The 25,767-nt window shown below is 48.2% G+C and overlaps 1 protein-coding gene across 1 annotated transcript in view; it reads left to right on the top strand.

Annotated features, from left to right (window-relative positions):
* The first annotated feature begins 16,935 nt into the window (after window positions 1-16,935).
* The window catches only part of TMEM164 (transmembrane protein 164), a 63,997-nt gene continuing 55,165 nt past the window's right edge, over window positions 16,936-25,767 (top strand). The window contains exon 1 of the mRNA XM_075323939.1: window positions 16,936-17,622. Coding sequence (XP_075180054.1) covers window positions 17,239-17,622 — 384 coding nt within the window. The 5' untranslated portion in view covers window positions 16,936-17,238. The remainder of the gene's footprint in view (window positions 17,623-25,767) is intronic.

A 25,767-nucleotide genomic window follows, 5' to 3' on the forward strand; every position in this document is an offset into this window, starting at 1 on the left:
TCGCTGTGTTGTTCAGGTCATTACGATTACAGGGACACCAAATATGTCCATGTTATTTGCTGATTTGTGATGTTTATTATTTTATAAAAAAAGTGCAATAAAATTACATTATTCTATTTTTTTTTTTATATTTTTTAGTAACTTTATTAGAAGAAAAAAAAATCCTCTTTTCTTCTCCCTCTAGAATACAGGACATAGAGATGCTGCTCTGTACAATGTAGCTGTGTCCTGTGTAATCTGCAGCTAGGAAAGCCAGGAGGCTGCTGGACACAAGTTTTGAACGTTGCTGGTTTGAATCCAAGGTGGTGAAGATAAAAAAAAAAAAATAAAATTGTATTTGTATTTTTTTCCTCATTTCTTTATAGTAGTTTTATGGGAACAAATGAATCTGACTCTTTCACCTACATTGAGATACAGTATTTATCTATCCCTCTATCTATCTCTATCTATTTCTATCCCTCTATCTATGATTCTATCTATCTATCTATGATTCTATCTCTATCTATCTATTATCTGTCGTGTATCTATATATCCCTCTATCATCCATCCCTCTATCATCCATCCATCCCACTATCATCCATCCATCCCTCCCTCTATCCCTCCATTCATCCCTCCATTCATCCCTCTATCCCTCCATTCATCCCTCCTTTCATCCCTCTATCATCCATCATCCCTCCCTCCATTCATCCCTCCCTCTATCCCTCCATTCATCCCTCCATTCATCCCTCTATCATCCATCCATCCCTCCCTCTATCCCTCCCTCTATCCCTCCATTCGTCCCTCCATTCATCCCTCTATCATCCATCCATCCCTCCCTCTATCCCTCCATTCATCCCTCTATCCCTCCATTCATCCCTCCTTCTATCCCTCCATTCATCCCTCTATCATCCATCCCTCCATTCATCCCTCCATTCATCCTTCTATTATCCATCCATCCATCCCTGCCTCTATCCTTCCATTCATCCCTCTATTCATCCCTCCCTCTATCCCTCCATTCATCCCTCCATTCATCCCTCTATCATCCATCCATCCCTCCCTCTATCCCTCCTTTCATCCCTCTATCCATTCATCCCTTCTATGCCTCCATTCATCGCTCCATTCATCCCTCTATCATCCATCCATCCCCCCCTCTATCCCTCTATCCCTCCCTCTATTCATCCCTCTATTCATCCCTCCATTCATCCCTCCATTCATCCCTCTATCCCTCCATTCATCCCTCCATTCATCCCTCTATCATCCATTCATCCCTCTATCCCTCCCTCTATCCCTCCATTCATCCATCCATCCCTCCCTCTATCCCTCCATTCATCCCTCCTTTCATCCCTCTATCATCCATCATCCCTCCCTCCATTCATCCCTCCCTTCATCCCTCCATTCATCCCTCTATCATCCATCCATCCCTCCCTCTATCCCTCCATTCGTCCCTCCATTCATCCCTCTATCATCCATCCATCCTTCCCTCTATCCCTCCATTCATCCCTCTATCATCCATCCATCCCTCCCTCTAACCCTCCATTCATCCCTCCTTCTATCCCTCCATTCATCCCTCTATCATCCATCCCTCCATTCATCCCTCTATTATCCATCCATCCATCCCTGCCTCTATCCTTCCATTCATCCCTCTATCCCTCCATACATCCCTCCCTCTATCCTCCATTCATCCCTCCATTCATCCCTCTATCATCCATCCATCCCTCCCTCTATCCCTCCTTTCATCCCTCTATCCATTCATCCCTTCTTCTATGCCTCCATTCATCCCTCCATTCATCCCTCTATCATCCATCCATCCCTCCCTCTATCCCTCCATCCCTCCCTCTATTCATCCCTCTATTCATCCCTCTATTCATCCCTCTATCCCTCCATTCATCCCTCCATTCATCCCTCTATCATCCATCCATCCCTCTATCCCTCCATTCATCCCTCCATTCATCCCTCTATCATCCATCCCTCCCTCTATCCCTCCATTCATCCCTCTATTCATCCCTCCATTCATCCCTCTATCCCTCCATTCATCCCTCTATCATCCATCCATCCCTCCCTCTATCCCTCCATCCATCCCTCCCTCTATCCCTCGATTCATCCCTCCATTCATTCCTCTATCATCCATCCATCCCTCCCTACCTCTATCCCTCCCTCTATCCCTCCATTCATCCCTCCATCGATCCCTCCCTCTATCCCTCGATTCATCCCTCCATTCATTCCTCTATCATCCATCCATCCCTCCCTCCCTCTATCCCTCCCTCTATATCTATAATAATAATAATAATACCTCCATTCATCCCTCCATTCATCCCTCTATCATCCATCCCTCCCTCTATCATCCATCCATCCCTCCCTCTATCATCCATCCATCCCTCCCTCTATCATCCATCCATCCCTCCCTCTATCATCCATCCATCCCTCCCTCTATCCCTCTATCATCCATCCATCCCGCTCTCTATCCCTCCATTCATCCCTCTATCCCTCCATTCATCCCTCCCTCTATCCCTCCATTCATCCCTCCCTCTATCCCTCCTTTCATCCCTCTATCCATTCATCCCTTCTTCTATGCCTCCATTCATCCCTCCATTCATCCCTCTATCATCCATCCATCCATCCCTCCCTCTATCCCTCCATTCATCCCTCCATTCATCCCTCTATCATCCATCCCTCCATTCATCCCTCTATCATCCATCCCTCCCTCTATCCCTCCATTCATCCCTCCATTCATCCCTCTATCATCCATCCATCCATCCCTCCCTCTATCCCTCCATTCATCCCTCTATCCCTCCATTCATCCCTCCCTCTATCCCTCCATTCATCCCTCTATCCCTCCATTCATCCCTCCATTCATCCCTCCATCCCTCCATTCATCCCTCCCTCTATCCCTCCATCATCCATCCATCCCTCCCTCTATCCCTCCTTTCATCCCTCTATCCATTCATCCCTTCTTCTATGCCTCCATTCATCCCTCCATTCATCCCTCTATCATCCATCCATCCCTCCCTCTATCCATCCATTCATCCCTCCATTCATCCCTCTATCATCCATCCCTTCCTCTATCCCTCCATTCATCCCTCTATTCATCCCTCTATCCCTCCATTCATCCCTCTATCATCCATCCATCCCTCTATCCCTCCATCCACCCCTCCCTCTATCCCTCGATTCATCCCTCCATTCATTCCTCTATCATCCATCCATCCCTCCCTACCTCTATCCCAACCTCTATCCCTCTATCGATCCCTCCCTCTATCCCTCGATTCATCCCTCCATTCATTCCTCTATCATCCATCCATCCATCCCTCCCTCTATCCCTCCCTCTATACCTATAATAATAATAATAATAATACCTCCATTCATACCTCCATTCATCCCTCTATCATCCATCCCTCCCTCTATCATCCCTCCCTCTATCCCTCCATTCATCCCTCTATCATCCATCCATCCCTCCCTCTATCCCTCCATTCATCCCTCCATTCATCCCTCCATTCATCCCTCCATTCATCCCTCCATCTATCCCTCCATTCATCCCTCCATTCATCCATCCCTCCCTCTATCCCTCCTTTCATCCCTCTATCCATTCATCCCTTCTTCTATGGCTCCATTCATCCCTCCATTCATCCCTCTATCATCCATCCATCCCTCCATTCATCCCTCTATCATCCATCCATCCCTCCCTCTATCCCTCCATTCATCCCTCCATTCATCCCTCTATCATCCATCCATCCCTCCCTCTATCCCTCCCTCTATCCCTCAATTCATCCCTCCATTCATCCCTCTATCATCCATCCATCCCTCCCTCTATCCCTCCATCCATCCCTCCCTCTATCCCTCGATTCATCCCTCTATCATCCATCCATCCCTCCCTACCTCTATCCCTCCCTCTATCCCTCCATTCAACCCTCCATCTATCCCTCGATTCATCCCTCCATTCATTCCTCTATCATCCATCCATCCCTCCCTCCCTCTATCCCTCCCTCTATACCTATAATAATAATACCTCCATTCATCCCTCCATTCATCCCTCTATCATCCATCCCTCCCTCTATCATCCATCCATCCCTCCCTCCCTCATCCATCCCTCCCTCTATCCCTCCATTCATCCATCCCTCCATCGGTCTTTGCAGCTGAATAACCTGCTTCTGGTGTCTGCAGTATAGAGGTCAAGATAACAAAATCTTCCTATTGGTTTCAATAGAGGCAGTAGCTCAGTGGTAAAGCTGCTGCCTTTGAAACAATGAACTCACAGTTGTTCGAGTCCCGGCCGCCCCGAAAATCCAGAGCCGATGATACTTTAATTTAATTTATTCACTCCACTGAGGGGAGGAGCCGGGACATCAGCTGTGAGCCGCAGGAGTGCGGGACAGCCCTCTAAAATCGTGGCAGTCCCGCAGAATCCGGGACGGTTGGGAGGTATGCCACTCGCCACCAGGGCCAGTATGTATGCTCCCCACTCGCCACCAGGGCCAGTATGTATGCTCCCCACTGGCCACCAGGGCCACTATGTATGCTCCCCACTGGCCACCAGGGCCACTATATATGCTCCCACTGATCTCCATATTTTCATTGAATCTTTGTATTGTTTAACTTACTGTTTGTTTATGGAGGGTTAGTGTATATACTATATACAGTATTGGGTAAAACTGATTTTATTATATTAGTCCGGCCCTCTAAAACCATCCCAATTTCTCATGCGGACCCATGGGAAAATTAATTGCCCACCCCTGTCCTATGGGAAAAAAATGTTGTGTGCACTAGGCGGATTTTGACAGCTGCATGTTTTGCTGCGGGATTCCCGCAGCAAAAACAATTGCATGTCACTTCTTTTCCACAGGTAGCTGCGGAACTGGCTACTGGAGGAATATCCAGTAATGCCAGGCCTGGATTCATTTACCTGCACTGAACTCCGGAGCTGTCACCTGAGCTCCGGAGTTCAGCGTAGACTAAACTGCGAGCGCCGAGTGATTGTTTCCCCGGCGATTGCAGTTTAGTTTAGGCCGGGCTGTTCTCCAGAGCTCAGGTGACAGCTGTAGAAAGGCCAGGCTGCACTCCGGAGCTGTCACCTGAGCTCCGGAGATCAGCCCGGCCTGAACTAAACGGCAATTGCCGGAGAATCAATCACTCGGCGCTCGCAGTTTAGTCTAGGCTGCAATCGCCGGGGAATCAATCACTCGGCGCTCACAGTTTAGTCTAGGCTGCACCCCGGAGCTCAGGTGGGAGCTCCGGAGTTCAGTGCAGGTAACGGCAGCCAGTCCGACGCTGGCTGCGGCATTTCCACAACAAATCCGCACAAAATCCGCAGCAAAACGCAACAAACAGCATGCGGATTTGGATGCGGATTTCGGTGATGTATTTTCCCGCAGGTGCAGAAATCTTACTGAGCCTCCAGAATTTTCTTAAGAAAATTATTTTTTCTAGTACGCACAGGGCCTAAGACAAGATTCTATATAAACAAAACTGACTGTATTCTCTCACAGTATTTAGTGTGGTTCTCACTATGTAGCGCCTTAGGCTGGGGCCACACGGGGCACTCGCGCTGGCAGCACAGCAGGAGCCGAGTTTCATGCTAGTATCCCTGCATCTGCGGTCTGACTGTGCAAGCGGACCACAGCTGCGGGGGACGGCCCGGCTCTCAGGAGGGGCGGGCCAGTGCTGCGGAGGGGAGGGCCGTCTCGGAGGAGAGGAGGGAGGGATTTCTCTCCCTCTCTCCTCCGTAGCCGGCTATTGCGATTCTCGCTCTGCATGTGCGATACACCGGTGTACCGCGAGTGCAGTGCGATTTTTTTTTTTTTTTCTCGCCCCATTCACTTGAATGGGTGCGAGAGAAAGAGTCTCGCATTACACCCCCAGCATGCTGCGATTGTTTTCTCGGTCCGATTAGGACTGAGGAAATAATCGCTCATGTGCGCTGACACACAGGCTAGAATTGGTCCAAGTGGAATGCAATGTTTTAGCGCATTCCACTCGCACCGATTTTCTCACCGTGTGGCTTAGGCCTTACTGTGTTATGAATTAGCTACAGTGCCTTGTGAAAGTATTCGTCTCCCTTGAATTTTTCAACCTTTTCCCACATTTCAGGCTTCAAACATAAAGATAAAAATTTTAATGTTATGGTGAAGAATCAACAACAAGTGGGACACAATTGTGAAGTTGAACGAAATTTATTGCTTATTTTAAACTTTTTTTTTTTTTAAACTTTGAATTTTTATTGAGATTTTCAATTTACGTTTTTCATACATAAAATAAAACATAAAATTGACAATTCTTATCGAACCTAGACAAACAATGACAGGACAGGTGAGGAGGGTTAGGAGGGGAGAGGAGAAATAGGAGGGAAGAGGGAAGGGTTTCAAGAGTCCATGCTCCTTCCATAGGACCCATAGGCCTCAGTCTCACAGATCCTCCTGTCCCGCAAAGTAGTCCCATGGTGCCCACACGGCCTGGAAACGGTCAACTGTGTCATGCAATAGTGCCGTGAGATGTTCCATGCGTCTAACGTCCAGTAATCTATACTTGAGGCTCTGGAGTGAGGGTGTCCCTGGCTGCCTCCAATTCTTTGCAATTAAGCATCTGGCCGCCGTAAGGATGTGGGACAAAAGCTTAGAGGCCGTTTTTCCCAATCCCCCATTCCCAAGACCCAGAACATAGATCAGGGGATCAAGATCAACCTCTATATATAGTACTTTATGGATCAACCCTCTAACCCGCTCCCAGAAGGGGACTATCCCTGGACAGGACCAGAATATGTGCAGAATGGTGCCCCTGCCTCCCCCGCATCTCCAGCAACAAGCCGGTATGGAGGGGTCTATGCCATGAAGGAAATCTGGAGTGTGGTACCAAAATAGCAAAATTTTATAGATATTTTCCTTATATAGTGTGCATATTGACGTCTTGGCGGCGTTTCCCCAGATTGCTGCCCATTCCTGAGGAAGTATCCGCCTTCCCAATAGAGACTCCCATTTCCGCATGTATGGAAAAGACCCCTCGGGCCCCTCCCGTGACTCAGAAAGCAAAATGTAAATTTCCGAAATTAGTCCCTTAGTATCAGTGCCCCTTCTGCAAATTTTCTCAAAATCTGTGGGAATCGAGGCCCCTGCCCTGCCAAACAAGGAGCCAGCCAAGTCTCTGATCTGCAGATATTGGAAAAACTCTCGATTAGAGAGAGAGAATTTATCTCTAAGGTACTCAAAGGAATGGATCTGCATTGTACTTCCATCTATAATGTCTGCAAATCTGAATAGACCTGCCTTGAGCCAGGGGTGCACCATGTCCGACTCCAGACTGCTTGGGAGCAAGGGTTGGTATATGAAGGACACCAGAGGGGAGCAGGGGGATGCCAAAGGAAATCTTCTAATGCAAAATGCCCAGAGGTCCCTAGTGAACTGCATCGGTCCAAGAAGAGGGGGGGGCGAATCACACCGGGCCGGGGGCCACAGGAGCGTGTTTGGATGTATAGGCGCCAGCCAAAGTTTTTCAATCTCAGTCCACCTGTTGTATGCCCAAAGGGACACCCAACAGGGGATCCTCCTAAGATGGGCCGCCCAATAATATTTTAGGATGTCCGGGACAGAAAGCCCCCCCCTGTTTCTCCGAGCCATCAACACCTCCCTGGCCACCCTATGACATTTGTTACACCAAATAAATCTAAGGATAGCCGCCTGAAGGGACTTCAGCTCCTTTATTGGTACCTTAACTGGGAGGGTTTCAAAAAAATATAATAATTTTGGGAGCAAGCTCATTTTAACCGCAGCAATGCGCCCCATCCACGAAAGAGGGAGGGGCAACCACTTGCTCAAAAGATTTCTCAGCTCTCGGAAAAGGGGGGGGGAGTTAAGGTTATAGAGGGAATCATAAGTAGATGTGAGGTTAACCCCCAGGTACTTGACCGCATCTGTCTTCCAACGAAACTTAAAATTCAAACGCAGGTAATCCAGGGCCACCGGGTCGAGATTCAAGGGCATTGCCTCAGTTTTGCTAGAGTTGATCTTATACCCCGAAAGGCTCCCGTACCTACCCAAGGTGCACATTAAAATTGGAAGGGACACATGGATGTTAGTAAGTGTAATGAGCACATCGTCGGCAAAAAGCGAGATTTTAAACGGTTTATTCCTGACCAGGACCCCCGAGATGTCTGGGTTGCTCCTGACCGAGGCCGCGAGGGGCTCTATGCATAGCACAAAAAGGAGGGGGGACAGGGGGCACCCCTGCCTGGTGCCATTGGAGATGAGAAAAGGCTTAGAGATGTGGAGGGGGAGTTTGATAGAGGCCGTAGGAGCGCTATACAGGGACTTCAAGGCCCGCATAAAACCACCCGAGATCCCAAAGACCTCCAGTGTCTTGAAGAGAAAAGGCCACGCAAGGCGGTCAAAAGCCTTCTCTGCATCTAGACTCAACACCAACGCCTGTTGCTTCGTCCGATTTGCCACATCCACCAGGTCTATGACCTTCCTGGTGTTGTCACCCCCCTGACGGCAAGGGACAAAACCCACCTGGTCTTTATACACGAGTTGGGGCAACCATCGATTAAGCCTGGCCGCCAAGAGCTTGGTGAACATCTTCAAATCGGAGTTCAAAAGGGCTATTGGTCTATAATTAGCACAGTCCAATGGGTCCCTGGGTGGCTTGGGCAGGAGGATTAAATGGGAGTGTAGCATGGATGGAGGGATAGGGTCACCCTGAAGGAAAGAGTTAAACAAGGCGGCCATGTGTGGGAGGAGCTCCGCCGCAAACACCTTGTAATAAAAATAAGTAAAGCCGTCCGGGCCCGGTGACTTCCCGCCAGGCAGGGCTTCCAGAACTTGCTCCAGTTCCTCTGTAGTAATCTCTTCATTCAAAGCCGCGGCTGCTCCGCAAGGCAGTGAAGGGAGCTCAAGGGCCGAAAAATAGTCCCCAAGTGCCCCAGCCCCGCGCGAAGCCATGCCCGGGGGAACCGGAAGGTTATAAAGCTTGTTGTAGTAATTGAAAAAAATGTCAGCTATTGAAGCGGGGTGATAGTGGATAGTGCCCTTTTCGTCGCGCAGAGCCTGAGGGCATGAGGATGTAGTGCGCTCCTTAAGCTGCCTGGCGAGTAAGGTATGAGCCTTATTACTCCTTTCATAGTATCTTTGTTTGGAAAAGGTTAGCAATTTTTCTGCTCTGCCAATTGCCAAGTCTCTCAACTTTTCCCTAAGGCTGATGACTCTCCTAAGAATAGTCAGTGATGGGGCAGCCGCCAGTCTCCCCTCCTGTAGCTTAAGATGGGCCGTTATAGAGTCCCGCTGACTTGTGGCATTCTTTTTAGCCCTGGCGCCCTCTCTAATGCATAGTCCCCTCATCACTGCCTTGTGAGCTTCCCAGAGTGTTGCCGGCGACGTGACCGTGCCCGTGTTCAACTGAAAGAATTCGACCAGTTGCTTATTTAAAAAGGCCCTAGTGTCGGGATTTTTGATCAGAGATTCATTAAGGCGCCAATGCTGAGGCCTAGGTCGAGGACCATCTTTCTTGAAGTCCATTATGAGTGGGGAATGGTCTGACCACGTAATGGATCCCATCTCCACCCGCTCAAGACGCCCCAGCAGCTGTGAGTCAATGAAAAAATAGTCTATTCTGGTGTGCGTCTGATGCGGATGCGAGTAGAAGGAAAAGGCCTTCTCTCCCGGGTGGTCCACCCTCCAAGCGTCGTATAAAGCGCCTGATCTAATGAGCCTACGAAAGTCCCGGGACAAATTTTTCAAAGCACCCGATGGAGGGTGTCCACCCACAGAGAGTCTGTCGGCCACCTCCGAAAAGGGGATGTTAAAGTCTCCCCCCAACACCGTAGAGGCCGGTGCCAGTCCGCCTATCAGATCGAGTATTTTCTTAAGAAAGCGTATCTGCCCTTCATTAGGTGCATAAATGTTGGCCATTATGTGCGGGGATCCCCCCAGTTGGCCCTCCAGAATCACATATCTACCCTCTGGATCGCAGTGAGAACCCGTAATTTGTAGAGGACAACTGGAGGATATTAAAATAGCAACTCCCCCCCTCTTGGAGCCCGAGTAAGCCGAGTAATGGATGGGAAAGCGGTGGGACGCAAATTTGAAAGTGTTGGATTCCACAAAATGTGTTTCTTGGATAAAGGCTATGTCTGCACCTGATGTTTTCAGTTCCTGTAGCAGCAATTTCCTCTTACGGGGTGAATTCAGACCTTTTACGTTAAGAGAGATAATGCGGGTCATATCTAAAACTTAGAAGTAAGAAAAAGCTAATGGCACACCTATACCGTCGGGGGCATGACTTCCCCTGTGAAGCCGGCCAGAGGAGACGGTCCATACGACAAAGGGCCGCAGCTCCCAGGGACTCTAGAAGGGGTGGTACCTGAAAGGACACATAAGGAAAAAACATCGGGGAGGGGGGAAGACAAGGACAAACATAGAAATGAACATGAATTAAGAACATTAACCGAAATGCATAAACCTTAGGCATAGATTCCCGGGGGGTAAACCCGGAAGGGAGAGACCTAGAGGAAGGTTCCCCAACCCGTCTGGGCTGAGAGAGCCACCCACCTCACTCCCCAGTAGCCCTCCTACGGGGGTCAGTCCAGTGGGCACGGGCCCGTGCCTAAAGGAAACAAGGGAGAAAAAAAAAAAAAAACCTCAACCACTAACTCCAAGTAAGGGGACCGGGCTCCCGCCAACCCCCCTACCCCCCACGGCATCATTGTGGCTACAGCCCCCCCCCCCCCTTATGCAGCTCAACAGACCCAGAGGGCCGCAGATGACACAATGGACAGTCAGAGGCTTGCTGTAGAGAGAGTCACAGTATCACAAAGCATGCTCAGCCACTGGAACTCAGAGGGTATAAGAAATAGGCACCAACCAGGTTAAGGAGTGTCTTCAACGGCGAGCCGGGGAGGGGAGCGACCCGCGGCCCCTACCTCCTCTCCCCCCCAAAGCCCCACGCCCTCCACCCCTCACCTTGGACCACACGGGAGGGGGCGGACCTTCCAACCTTTGCAAGTCCCAATCTGGGATACAGACCGCTGGAATGGCCAATGCTTCACAGAACAGAGTAGTATCTGCTGGAGTGCGAAGGGTCGCCGATTTACCCCCTCTGCGCGCTGTTAGTGCAAACGGGTAACCCCAGCGGTATGGAACCTGGTGCTCCTTCAGGCTCGTGAGGAGGGGTTTGAGGTGCCGCCTTTTCTGGAGTGTGATGCGAGAAAGATCCGGGAAAAGCTGGATTTCCTTGCCATTGAACACAGATGCCGTGCGCCTCATTCTAGCCTTAGCCATGATCAGTTCTTTGGTGGAGAAGTCGTGAATGCAACAAATGATGTCCCGGGGTTGGGTGGATAAATTCTTCGGCTGTAAAGCCCTGTGTGCCCTGTCCAGCTTGATGATGTTAGAAGGGGGAGCGTCCAACACTTCATTAAAGATGGATTGTAGTATGGAGTTTGTGTCCTCGGGCCCATCCGACTCTGGGACCCCCCTCACACGGACATTGCAACGGCGTCCTCTGTTGTCGAGATCCTCTATGTGAGACTGCATATCCTCCATAATTTTTTGTTGCGATGTTGCCAGTTTGTGTAATTCTGATACATGGGATCTGGTGATGTCATGGTCTTCCTCCAGGGATTCAATTCTGCCAGACAATTGCTGCAAATCTCTCCTCACTTCAGCTATTTCTGACCTGCAAGTTGCTTTAACCTCATGTATGAGGCATTGAAAGTCCTCTTTAGAAGGAAGTTTACTTATGAAATCATGCATGTCCTTATAGAAGGTGTCTGGCCCTTTAAGGTGAGCACCTGCAGTAATAGACACTGGAGTTTTAGTCTGGTGCTGGGAAAGCTGGGGAAGTTGATCTCCACACCGAGGCCCAGAGGGGGGAAGCAGGCTGCTCTGTTCCCTGATATTACCAGCTGTAGCTGCAGTCCCTTCTTCTCCTGGCAGTGGGGAGGGCTGCCCCCCGACCTCCACCTTATCTCCCACAGCCACTATGTGCTCCTGGGCCTGCTGCTGCTGTGCCTGAGGATCTGATGCAGTGCAGGGCTGCTGAGCCAAGGCATCCCCTGTTGGATCTGCTGCAGAGATTCCTCCACTCCCCCCTGTGTCCCCGCTCACCCACTCCTCCTTCTCTTGCTGCTTAGCAGGCCGGGCCAGTGCCTCCATTTCCCCTCCATGCTCCTGGAAAGATGGCGTCCGGGCCTCCCCTGGACCCTGTTCCAGGCCCAAGAAAGTATCCAGCGCCGTGGTGTGCAGCGGGGGGGGCACCGATGCCTGCTGCGATGGTTTAATCCTCCGTGGTCCCATCCTGAGAGCCGGTGAGTAGGTTTATGCTTATGATAAGTGCTGATTTAGCTGAGGGTCAACAGGAGCTCCTCTTCCCCACGTCCACTCAGCTCAGCATCCTGGACACGCCCCATTTTAAACTTTTTTAATAAATAAATAACTGAAAATTGGAACATGCAATATTATTCGTCCCCTTTACTTTCAGTGCAGCAAACTCACTCCAGACGTTCATTGAGGATCTCTGAATGATCCAATGTTGTCCTAAATAACTGATGATGATAAATATAATCCACCTGTGTGTAATCAAGTCTCCGTATAAATGCACCTGCTCTGTGATAGTCTCAGTGTTCTGTTTAAAGCGCAGATAGCATCATCAAGGAACACAACAGGCAGGTCAGTGATACTGTTGTGGAGAAGTTTAAAGCCGGATTTGGTTACAAAAAGACTTCCAAAACTTTAAACATCCCAAGGAGCACTGTGCAAGTGATCATATTGAAATGGGAGTATCATACCACTGCAAATCTACCAAGACCCGGCCGTCCATCCAAACTTTCATCTCAAACAAGGAGAAGACTGATCAGAGGATGCAGCCAAGAGGCCCATGATCCCTCTGGATGAACTGCAGAGATCTACAGCTGAGGTGGGAGAGTCTGTCCATAGGACAACAATCAGTCGTACACTGCAAAATCTGGCCTTTATGGAAGAGTGGCAAGAAGAAAGCCATTTCTCAAAGATATCCATAAAAAGTGTTGTTTAAAGTTTGCCACAAGCCACCTGGGAGACACACTAAACATGTGGAAGGTGCTCTGGTCAGATGAAACCAAAATTGAACTATTTGGGCACAATACCAAACGATATGTTTGGCATAAAATCATCACAGCTCATCACCTTGAACACACCATCCCCACTGTCAAACATGGTGGTGGCTGTTATGATCCGGAACCATGAAAGATCACAATTTATCATTGGCAAAAAAGGTGATAAGAGCATTGGCAACTAATCTGGCCGCCATCCCCTTACTAACCATCAACACTAGAAGTAGCTGAGGGGTGAACTATGATCCTATGCACCGCGAACCCAGCAGGAGAACTAGCTATCCTAAAGGAAGGAAGGATGAATAACTCTCTGCCTCAGAAATAGACCGCAAAAGGTATAGCAAGCCACCCACATTAAAAAACTACAGTGATATAGGAAAATACAATACACAGATGGAGGATAGGATTAGCAAAGGTGAGGCCCCACTAACTAAATAGGAAAGGATAGGAAAGGGGCTGATGGTGGCCAGAGAAAAACCCTACAAAAACCCAAATACCTAATACAAAAAAGGTCCTCAGATTGCATGATCTGCACTCCGTCCTATATTAGGCAGTCTTGTCAAACCAATGAACAGAAAACAGGAACAATTACAAATTCAAGAAGCAACAAACACATGGACTTATAGGAGCAAAACTCCAAAAATAGCTGCAGGGAGCTTCCCAGCAAAGCAACAGAGAGGGAAGATTCCTGCATGCAAATAAGCTGAAAACAACCACAATAATTGACAACCCAGAAAAGAACAAAAGAACAAAAACAACATAAGAAAGAACCAAGCACTTATCTGGGGTAGAAGTGGTCTGGAGCAAGATGAAAAGGCTGGTGAAGCACAGAACAAATGATAACCGGCCCAGACAGCCAGGAGACCAAGGCTTAAATAGGCAGAGAGTTAGCAATGGAAACGCCCATTGCTAAAAAAACACCTGGTCTCTGTCAAACCATTCCTGGCCACAAGAGGGAGCCCCACAGCAGCAACAGCATAACTGACATTCACAACAGGTGGCAGTATCATGGATTGGGCCTGCTTTTCTTCAGCATGGACAGGGAAGATGGTTAAAATTGATGGGAAGATGGATGGAGCCAAATACAGGACCATTCTTGAAGAAAACCTGTTGAAGTCTGCAAAAGACCTGAGATTGGGATGGAGATTTGTCTTCCAACAAGACAATGATCCCAAACATAAAGCAAAATCTACAATAGAATTGTTCACAAATAAACGTATCCAGGTGTTAGAATGGCCAAATCACAGTCCAGACCTGAATCCAATCGAGAATCTGTGGAAAGAGCTGAAAACTGCTGTTCACAAACGCTCTCCATCCAACCTCACTCAGCTCCAGCTGTTTGCAAAGGAAGAATGGGTAAGAATAGAAGTCTCTCGATGTGCAAAACTGATAGACACTTACCCCAAGTGACTTGCAGCTGTAATCGCAGCAAAAGGTGGCGCTACAAAGTATTAACTTAAAGGGGATGAATAATATTGCACGCCCTGGTTTTCAGTTTATTTTTTTAAAAAAAGTTTAAAATAAGCAATAAATTTCGTTCAACTTCACAATTGTGTCCCACTTGTTGTTGATTCTTCACCATAACATTAACATTTTTATCTTTATGTTTGAAACCTGAAATGTGGGAAAAGGTTGAAAAATTCAAGGGAGCCGAATACTTTCTCAAGGCACTGTAATTGGTGCCCTATGGGAACACAACAGTACTTATAGCTAATATTTTAATGTGAAAGCATCATGATTAACAGTGGCGACATGAAATGCGTAGATGCAAGCGCTGAGTTACCACATTCACGTGTGAAATATACAAGCAATAAAGAAGCAGCTGACTGGAGCCGGACTCGTTCTACTTATTGCTTTTTATTTAGAGCTAATGATATGGTCTTTCTGAATGGGATGTGGCTACATGGTAATTATGTAAAGCAGTATAAAGCCACGCCCCCGATAAATCTGTGATCCGCAAAAACGGAATAATTAGGGGAACAGTGGGAATAAAGTAAGACAAACACCTGGCCGCCCTTACCCAGACACAGGTCCTCTTTAAAGGGACTCTGTCAGCACAGAACGACTGATCAAACCAAGTACAGGAGCTCGGTGCATCATGGTGGGGCGAAACATATATCCACCTTCTCACATGCTGGTTTTCCCTCTATCGCCTCCCTGCTCTGCTCTATGAAGCCAGAGCTGTCAATCACAGAAGAGGAGAGCGGAGATAGAGGGAAAACCAGCAGGAAGGAGGATATCAATGATTACCCCGCTATGATGCACCGAGCGCCTGTACTTGATTTGATCAGTCATTTGGTGCTAACAGTCTTCTTTAAAGGCACTCTGTGGCCTCTATCTCTGCCCTTCTCATGGACTCTGTTTTATCTCTGCCCTTCTCATGGACTCTGTTTTATCTCTGCCCTTCTCAGGGACTCTGTTGTCTCTACCTCTGCCCTTCTCAGGGACTCTGTTTTATCTCTGCCCTTCTCAGGGACTCTGTTGCCTCTATCTCTGCCCTTCTCAGGGACTCTGTTGTCTTTATCTCTGCCCTTCTCATGGACTCTGTTGCCTCTACCTCTGCCCTTCTCAGGGACTCTGTCTTTATCTCTGCCCTTCTCATGGACTCTGTTGTCTTTATCTCTGCCCTTCTCATGGACTCTGTTGTCTCTACCTCTGCCCTTCTCAGGGACTCTGTTGTCTTTATCTCTGCCCTTCTCATGGACTCTGTTGCCTCTATCTCTGCCCTTCTCATGGACTCTGTTGCCTCTATCTCTACACTTCTCATGGACTCTGTTGCCTCTATCTCTGCCCTTCTCAGGGACTCTGTTGCCTCTATCTCTGCCCTTCTCAGGGACTCTGTTGCCTCTATCTCTGCCCTTCTCAGGGACTCTATTGTCTCTATCTCTGCCCTTCTCAGGGACTCTTTTGCCTCTATCTCTACACTTCTCATGGATTCTGTTGCCTCTATCTCTGCCCTTCTCAGGGACTCTGTTGTCTTTATCTCTGCCCTTCTCATGGACTCTGTTGTCTTTATCTCTGCCCTTCTCATGGACTCTGTTGTCTTTATCTCTACACTTCTCAGGGACTCTGTTGCCTCTATCTCTGCCCTTCTCAGGGACTCTGTTGCCTCTATCTCTGCCCTTCTCATGGACTCTGTTGCCTCTATCTCTGCCCTTCTCAGGGACTCTGTTGCCTCTATCTCTGCCCTTCTCATGGACTCTGTTGCCTCTATCTCTGCCCTTCTCAGGGACTCTGTTGCCTCTATCTCTACACTTCTCATGGACTCTGTTGTCTTTATCTCTACACTTCTCAGGGACTCTGTTGCCTCTATCTCTGCCCTTCTCATGGACTCTGTTGCCTCTATCTCTGCCCTTCTCAGGGACTCTGTTGCCTCTATCTCTACACTTCTCAGGGACTCTGTTGCCTCTATCTCTGCCCTTCTCAGGGACTCTGTTGCCTCTATCTCTGCCCTTCTCATGGACTCTGTTGCCTCTATCTCTGCCCTTCTCAGGGACTCTGTTGTCTTTATCTCTGCCCTTCTCAGGCTCAATGAAATCAGCACTGTCAATCAATGACGGGGGAAAGGGGTGGAGATAGATGGAAAAGCAGCAGAAAGGTGTACATAACTGCTTGGTGGCTCCATGGCGCCTGTACTTGGTGTGAACAGTGATCCTGTGCTCACAGGCAGTGGCTGCAGCATCAGGTAAGACCATGTATAGGATGTGTAGAGCTCAGCAACCAATCAGATCCAGGTGCTTAAGAAGATGCGAAGTGCGCTCCTCGGTTGCTATGGACACGGCTCCACCTGTTGCGCACTGTCCCAGCACAATAACAACCCGCGGCCCCTGTGTGACACATCCGGTTCTGAGGATGCATTGTAAATGAGTGGCATACGTCATTCAGTGGGCGGAGCTCCGGAGAGGCGTCTTGGCCAATCGCAGTGGTCGCAGAGCCAGGCTCGGTGATTCGGGCGGCTCGGTGGGGTGATTCGCGGGAGGGCAGTGTGAGGAGGAGGCCGCACGGGGGCGCTCAGCACATGACGGACAGAGAAGAACATCCATGGCGCCCACATGTACCGTGTAGCAGCCCCGTTTCCCCGCACTGACAGCCCACACGTGCGCCCTCCTTCTGCCGCCATCTTCCTCCTCCCTCCCGGAGACTCCCCGGCCGTCCCCCTCCTGCCTCCTTGCTGAGTGCTCCAGGCCGGGCATTTGATGTTCCGTCAGGAAGGCGGCGGCGGTGTGCTGGGATTACTGAGTGGTAGCACCATGTCCCGCTACACAGAGTGGTTGTACGGCGGGGTGGACCCCAGCCTGGCCGGTAACGGGGGCCCGGAGTGTGCCGCCTTCCTGCCCTCCGGCCAGCGGCTGCTGGAGAGCCTGGTGCTGCTGCTGCTGTCCGTGCTGGAGATCGGGCTGTCCCTGAGGAAGATCGCGGGGGGCGCGCTGCCCACAGTCACTGACTGCCCGCAGCGCCTGGGACACAACCTGCTGCTGGGGGCGCTCTGCCTCACCTTCGGGGTGGAGGTCGGCTTTAAATTTGCCACCAGGACTATCATCTACCTGCTGAACCCCTGTCATGTGGTGACCATGCTACAGGTGAGTGTGTGAGCCATCAGCTGTGGGACTACAACTCCCAGCAGGCATCTCGGGTACAGCGCACATTGCGTTCTCTGGGGATGGCGGCGTCACCTGTCAGATGTGGGGGGGTCCGGGCTAAGACCCCATCGGTGGCTGCACATGCTGACGATGAGCCCCACAATGAGAGCGCCCCATCCTGCGGCTGTAGGAACACCAACCTTGTTACATTATCCTAATGTTGTACACATGATGTCGGAGGCAGTATGAGAAGGGTACGGGTGCCACCAAATACTGGGGTCCCCTATCCCCGCTGCCAGTGTGAGGAGTTATCAGTAGGGTTTCCTTAGGGTGGGATTCACGCTTGGTTAAATGCTGCGCTTGGACAGACCCGTTTCGTTCTGCAGCCCCCTAACAATGCCGTCCCTGTGGTCACTGGGAAATGTTACATGGCATCCCCTGAATTCCGAGTATGTATGAAAACACCCACACAATGTGCTGGACGGAGAAGAAGATCTCGGGGCGCAAGAACACAAAGCACTGCGCTGAGAACGTCAGCGGAGAGGTCCCACTACTGCAAGGAAGCACCACTGCCCGCCATCAGTAACACATGGAGGGTCTCAGGGGGTCTGTGCTAAAATTTGTAAGATGTGTCTAGTCCCAGGGGGTCGGTCCTTTATTCTGTAAGACATGGAGGGTCCCAGGGGGTCGGTGCCCATTCGGTAAGAGTTGGATGGTCCCAGTGGATCTGTGATCTATTCCGTAAGCTATTTTGGGTCCCAGGAGTTGTTGCACTATTCTGTAAGCCAGGTGAGGTTCCAGGGGGTCTGTGCTCTATTTGGTAAGACATGGATAGTCCCAGAGGGCCGGTACTCTACTCCAGAAGATATGGAGGGTCCCAGAGGCTCAGTACTCTACTCGGGAAGACATGGAGGGTCCCAGGGGGTCAGTACTCTACTCGGGAAGACTTGGAGGGTCGGTACTATATTGGTTAAGACATGCAGGATCCCAGGGGACCGGTGCTTCACAGATCACACGACGGTCTATCCTAAGAAGACATCAAAGGCAGGAACTTTCCTTTAATCACTCTTGCTCAAAGCGTACTTAAAGGAGTTGACTCATCAAGACAACCTATTTTTATAAGGAATCTGATCATTCCGAAACTGAAGCTGTCAGTGGCCGTGTCTGTGACTAGTTGGGACCGACACATGTAATACACAGCTGGGTCCTGTGCAGATTTCTTGCCTGGCTCCGAAGTTGTCCAGAAACCTTATGGCCATTAACAATTGGCAAGCAATTTGTAATCCATTTCTAATACAGCCGACCACATCGCAGCCGCAGCTTGTCTGTGCACAGGGTAACTGCAATATACAGATTGCATCCCCGTCAGGTTAGGACACAGGCAGGATGCGCTTATGGACAGTGTGGTCACACTCTTGTGCCATTATGAGGACATCAGAGGATATTATGTCACCTAGTGACTCTAGGTTGTGGCCTTTACATATCTGGGAACGGGCAGGATCCTAATGAGATGTATTCATCAGAGTATCTTCTAATTCTACTGAAAAAGAATGGATCATCTTAGGACCCCACTGAACTAAGTGTGGTCCAACCATAACCTATTTAATCTGGCCAGTGCTCTTGTATAGCCCCCTACACAATACATAGCCATCAGCCGAATGATCGATTGCATGACTGGCAGTGGCGCAACTAGAGATTGATGGGCTCCGGTGCAAAATTTGGACTTTGGTCCCCATCATCCCCACATGTTAGTCAGATGTGTGTATACAGTTCTAAATCCTATACAGACATACTAGTTGCCACCCCATTATGTAGTAATGTCCCCCATCCTGTTCTAATGTACTTCTGGACTCCTTCCTGTTATATATTGGGCCCCTTCTGGTATATACTGTCCCCCTCCTGGTATGTTTTTGTTTTTCTTTTTTTCTCCTGTCCCGCTCCTGGTATATACTGTCCACCTCCTTGGGCCCTTCTGGTATATACTGTCCCCCTCCTGGTGTATATATGTTCCTCTCCTGGGCCCCTTCTGGTATATGCTGTCCTTGATATATACTGTATTTGCCCTCCCTGGCTCCCATGTCAGCCGGCAGCTTTCATCGGCGTTCATGTTATGGCAACACATGATGTCATTGTCATGCACCGCCTCAAAGCTGTCGGCTTCTGTTTGTCCAGCATCATGTATTGCAGTTCAGGGACCCGATGGGTCTGTGCACTGCGATGCATTTTAGTTGTATGTGGGGCCTTTACTGCACAGCCAGCTGAAGCAGGGTGCACTTCCGGGCTCGGTTGTGATCACTGCGACCGCGATCGTTCCGCTCCTGGTGACAGGCATCTGTCCTGACTCCCCACACACAAATACTCGACATTTCTGATCCCCTTGTGTTCTCTTAGAGCCTCTGCCAGACTCCTCTGGTGGCAGCTTATCTACCTGGAGAAGAAAAGGACTGGTTGTCAAAAATCCCATGTACCGGATCCTTTTCTCCCCCAACATCATGTGTCAGGGGAGACTCGGGAGGCCTTGTGCACATTAGCAGATTGGCGTGTGCGGCCTCCGCTGGTCTGAATTGATGGGGCCTCTTCTCTGATTTTAGCTTATCTGATGACTTCTCTTCCTAGACTCGTCCTACTTACTGTCAGCTTTCTACTTGTGTTTTTGCATATTCTATGAATATCTCCTTTATTATTAATTTACAAATCCTGTAGCTTAACCAGATAGAAAAACAATGAGCGTCAGACAGTTGTCAGCTCCAGGATTCCGTGTTGTTGCCTGCTATTCTGCCCTCATAATGCAGTGTGACGGGAGGCAGGTTCCCGGTGGCTGAGGATCCTGGCCGCGGTACAATTCTCTGTGCTGGCAGCATTGCCAGGGTGTTGGTCTGTTTGTCTTAGCAGGAATCTAATGTTGGTGTGGTAGTGCGAGATCGACTTCTCTGCTCTCCTAGGGATATTGTAGTGTCAGAAGGGTGTGGAGCTTCCCCTTATACTGGGTGATTTCATGTTCCCATAGTGGTCTTTTGGGACCCCAGGTGCTGTAGGTGCTCCATTGGAAGCGTTTGATGCACCACATAAGGGAGGTAGTATACACTCATCCAGTGTATAAGGTTTTAGAGGTGTGGAGTGAGAACATTGTATAATATCCTGGATAGGTGATCGGTGCCAGTACCCCGGGACTTAAACTGCTGCGTGACCCTCGGCCCCCACCTTCACCCATCGGCAAGTTTGAGTGTCTGCCCCTCCAGTCAAAGTCAGCCGTACTGGTGAAGATGGCGGAGCACGGGACTTTCCTAAGAATTATGGAAGGCAAAGGCTATGTGTCCACGGTAGAATGTACCTGCGGATTTTTCTGCAGGAAAATCCGCGACTTTCGCGGCAAATCCGCATCCGCGGATTTGCCGCGGATTTTGATGCGGATTTTTTTTTTTTCCCCCCATTCTATACCCAAAATCCGCACCAAAATCCGCAACAAATAATTGACATGCTGCAGATTTTTCCGCATCAAAATCCGCTGCAAATCCGCAGCGGAAAAATCCGCAGCATGGACACAGCATTTCCAAAATGCCATTGAAATGGCTTGGAAGTGCCGCTGCTGCAGATTTTTGGGAAATCCGCGGCAAATCCACGGCAAAATCCGCGGTAAATCCGCAGCGTGGGCACATAGCCTAAGAAGTATGATGGAAGGCTGTGTGACTGTAGTACTGACTACACCGGGTTTGTGTGTGTGTGTGTGTGTGTGTGTGTGTGTGTGTGTGTGTGTTACCATGGAAACATACCAGCTGTACACAATTACATTTTTAATTGAAATTTGCAACCTTGCTAATTTTTAATTTTACATACATAAGAACTACCGTATGTAAGAAAAAAATAATGGCCATGAAGGTGTTGAGAGCTGAAAATCCCACCCCAGGCAAGATGTAAAGCGTAATTTCTGTAAAATGTGAACAACTTGTGTTTTCAGTTACCGGATAATTGTACGCTAATGCCGTGCTCTGGGACACATGACCGGATGTATGTCCAGCTTTAGTCTGGTCATATGTGGGGATATGTGACCGGTTCAGTGAAATGTGTTATAGGGGCAGCAATAGATCCACCAAAACATTGTGTACAGACGCCAGTAACACGTTTCCAATGCAGAGCACAACTTGTTTGCTTCATTTCTTACAGGCATCTCTTTTTAAAGGGATCCTGTCGCCAAGGTTTTTCCCTTATAAGCTGCAGCCACCACCTGTGAGCCCTTATATACAGCATTCCAGAATACTGTATATAAGAGCCCAGGCTGCTCTGTAAAACGTAAAAAGCACCTTTATAATACCTAGAGGGGCGTTCCATTGCCTTCTCCATCTTGTGCTACCGCCATCCTCATTCACAGCCCTGTGTAGATGACACGTCCTACGTCATCCACACAGAGTCCTTTATTGCACTCCTGCGCACTTCACTGTCTGGCTGAGGGCAGATCAAATTATTGTAGTGCGCATGTGCAGGTTTGTCTTTCCTCGCGCCTGCGCATTACAATACTTTGCTCTGCCGTCAGCAGGCAGAGCAAAGAATGCAAAAGCGCAATGGAGGACTGTGTGTATCACGTAGGACGTGTCATCCACTTGGGGCTGGGAACGAGGACCGCGACTACACAGGATAGAGGAGGCGCCGGACCGAGAGCAGCGATGCCCATCGGACTGGACCACCCCTCAGGTGATTATATCTGTTTTTACGTTCTACAGTGGCCTGGGATCTTATATACAGCATTCTAGAATGCTGCATATAAGGGCTCAAAGGTGGTGGCCACAGGTTATAGGGGAGAAACATGGTGACAGATTCCCTTTAAAAAGGTGTGTTTTTGCTTTTCTATTCTTTTTCTTTCTATTCTTTTCTTTTTATTCTTCTTTTCTTTTTATTGTTTTCTTTTTATTCTTTCTTTTTATTCTTTCTTTCTTTCTTTCTTTCCATTCTTTCTTTCTTTCCATTCTTTCTTTCCATTCTTTCTTTCTTTCCATTCTTTCTTTCTTTCCATTCTTTCCCTGGAGGTTTTATCTCTTGGTTGGGGAACACATTATGTTTAAAAAAAAAAAAAAAAAAAGTGTAATACAGAGTAAAAAGTCCCCACCACAAAAATATTAAAAGACCTCCACATGTTGGGTATCCGCACAACCGAAACAACCTGGAGAATTAACAGGTGATGTGAAATGTGAGCAGTAACATATATGCTATAAAAATGACCTTTTTTAAATTTCTTTACATGGATTGCAAAAATAGTGTGTAATAGATATTAATATATATTTCCTGCATAATGTGTCCCATGATTGACCCTACTTCCACCAGTAGAGCCGCTTTCCCCGTGTGCAGGGGTCGGAGCGGTTTCCAGCAGTGGTTTCCTGTACGTGTGATGGTCATCTACTCCATGAGGCTTTCTGGGACTCGGATCCTTTCTCCGCTGTATTTGTCTTCTGTAGAAAAAGGGAAGACTCTGTTATTACAAGGACCTTCCAGACCTTTTTTATTTCTTTCATTTTCAGTGGTTTTGTCCGGTAGAGGATCTGATCAAGTAATGTTCTTGGTCCTCTATTCGCATGAAACCTTGGGCGGCACATAGACATCTGGTGACACTCCCAACACCTCCACTGAAGAGCGTAGCGTTATTAGTGAACTGCTTTGGGATAATATGTGAAGCAGGTTCGGGCGGGCGCGGTGTCTCCTCTCGGGATGTGGCCTTCATGGAATAGTTTTATTGACTGATTACATAACTTCTATCAAAGGCAAAACATTGCTTATGCTGGGGAAGACTTTGTCTATTGGCAAGAACCAGCAGAGATGCCTACAAGATGAAGGGAACCATTCCACCAAAATAGATCTCCAGCCTAGCCACAGAATAGGCGGCAAATGTAGAATAACTGAGGTCCTAGCATGTAGAGGGGCGACAATGGATTTAGGAGGAAACCCCTGTAATGGCCAAAAAGATGAGACATGATAGAGCCTAGTTCTTCCCGGAGGAGCATTTTAATGGTCGGGCAACACAAAAAAATATAGCAATCTATATAATAGGTGAGTAACATGTTTATACAATTTATGTATTTCCATTAAATTATACCCAGTCATACAATTTTGCTGAGGGAAATGTGTGTGGCTACATGGAGTGGATGTATTACTGTCCATGTGATCCATCCAATATACTGTCTGGTAGCCGGAGGTCTGCAGATCTCTTGGCCGAGAGCCATGGACTACTGATCTGGACGCCGGCAAATCTTTTTACTCAACTCTACTTCTCACAGATTGATCTGGAATCCATGAAGAAGCATGTATGGCATTTCTCCTATAATATGAATACGGTGATGTTCGCCTGCACCATCAGGTCACATGTTTAGGATTCTGTAAGGTCCGGGGCACAGATTTCCCACCTTTATCCTGACGCCTCTGCTGATGTTATAACGTTACTGCATGTGCAAGGCATAGTTTATAGCAACCTCCGCCTTCTAGGGAACATATGTAGAACAGTAAATGCGCTGTGGACGAGATTTGTGGTGATATTCACAGTCCCAGGAACATCAATATAGCTGTATATTATTAAAAGGCATTTGTCTGCAGGTTTTTGCTATGTAATATGAAGACAGCATATTGAAGAGGTTAACACAGAATTCAGGGATGCTTGTCTTATCAAGTTGCTGTGGTGTTATTTGCACTGTTTGTTTTACCATCAGGACCTAATCATTGCTGTGAGTAGCTGACTCTGCCATGTTGTCCGGCACCCCCCACCCCCTCCTCTGACACCTCACTGTCTATGTACATTGTGTATAGAGAGCCTGTGGCGGGTGGGAACATCTTTCTGAGCTCTGCTGCATTGCTACAGCTAAAATCTGTCAGGCTGCAGCCAGTAATCTAAGTCAGGGTTTCCCAACTCCAGTCCTCAAGGCACACCAACAGTGCAGGTTTTTGGGATTTCCTTAGTATTGCACAGGTGTTAATGTAATTACCTGCCCAGGTGCTGGTTCCAACACCCATGCAATGCTAAGGAAATCCTGAAAACATGCACTGTTGGTGTGCCTTGAGGACTGGAGTTGGGAAACCCTGATCTAAGTGACACATCACTGGATTCAGAGTCTCTCTTCCAACATTGTGCTGCTCTCAGATGATGTAGCAAAAACCTGCCGACAGATTCCCTTATGTTGACACGTTACGTTTTTGTTGCAGGTTTTTTTTTTTTTTTTTTTTGCAGCATTTTTTTCATGAGTCTTATGCAAATGAGGCTGCTTTTTACAGTACCAGCAAAACCTGAAGTTTTTGTTTTTTTAACTATTGAAAACAATGAGTGCAAAAAATGCAACAGCGGTTTTTGCTTTTTTTGGTGAATGAAACTAACTTTATTTAAACATATACTGTAGACAAATGACACACCAAAACCGTAGCAAAAACCTGCTTTTGGAAGAAGCTTTTTTGCTGTCGAGAGCAGGTTTTGGCTGCAGAAAAAACCACAGCAAAAACGTAACGTGTGAATACAGCCTAAGGGGTATGATGTGGAATTAACTTGATCTTCTGAAAAAATTAAAATGTAATCTATTAAGTAACCCTTTTGTAGACTGTCATATCTGATAGATACTAATGGGGACAAAATAGCCAAAACAAAATCTCTTTCATGTAAAGAATGAGGAGACTTTTGCATTGACATAGATTAGGGGGGCTGCCTAATCTCCTCTCCAGGAAAACGCCGCTCCTAGGTCTCCTGTCTTTCCTTTTTCTGTGGAAAGCCGCGTGCTCTTAGTTTTCACTTGTGGCACCGCTGAGCTTCCGGCCCAAATTCTGCCCTTTCAGATGCAGCATCGGAGGAGCATCAGTGATCTGGCTGACTTCAAAGCAGCAAGTATAAGCTCTACAGAAGAGAGCTTGTAAGCGCTGCACTCCTTGCCTAGGAGATCGGCCCCTGGTGGTGGCCTGCAGGGCTGCTGGTAAACATTGGAATTACAAATTTGTGTTCTTAAGTATTTTTAATTGGAAAAATGATTTATGTTGATGAGACATTTCCTTTTAAATGTCTTTTGTGGAACATTATGTATTGTATCATTTGCTCATAAATCTGCATGTAGTATTTCCGCCCTGTCTGGTTCCTGATCTTCAGTCTGGTGTTGTCAGTGTTGTGTGCTCTCACTATTTACCCACTAAGGG

The sequence above is a fragment of the Anomaloglossus baeobatrachus genome, chromosome 9 (genome assembly GCF_048569485.1).
Source record: "Anomaloglossus baeobatrachus isolate aAnoBae1 chromosome 9, aAnoBae1.hap1, whole genome shotgun sequence".
Classification (NCBI taxonomy): domain Eukaryota; kingdom Metazoa; phylum Chordata; class Amphibia; order Anura; family Aromobatidae; genus Anomaloglossus; species Anomaloglossus baeobatrachus.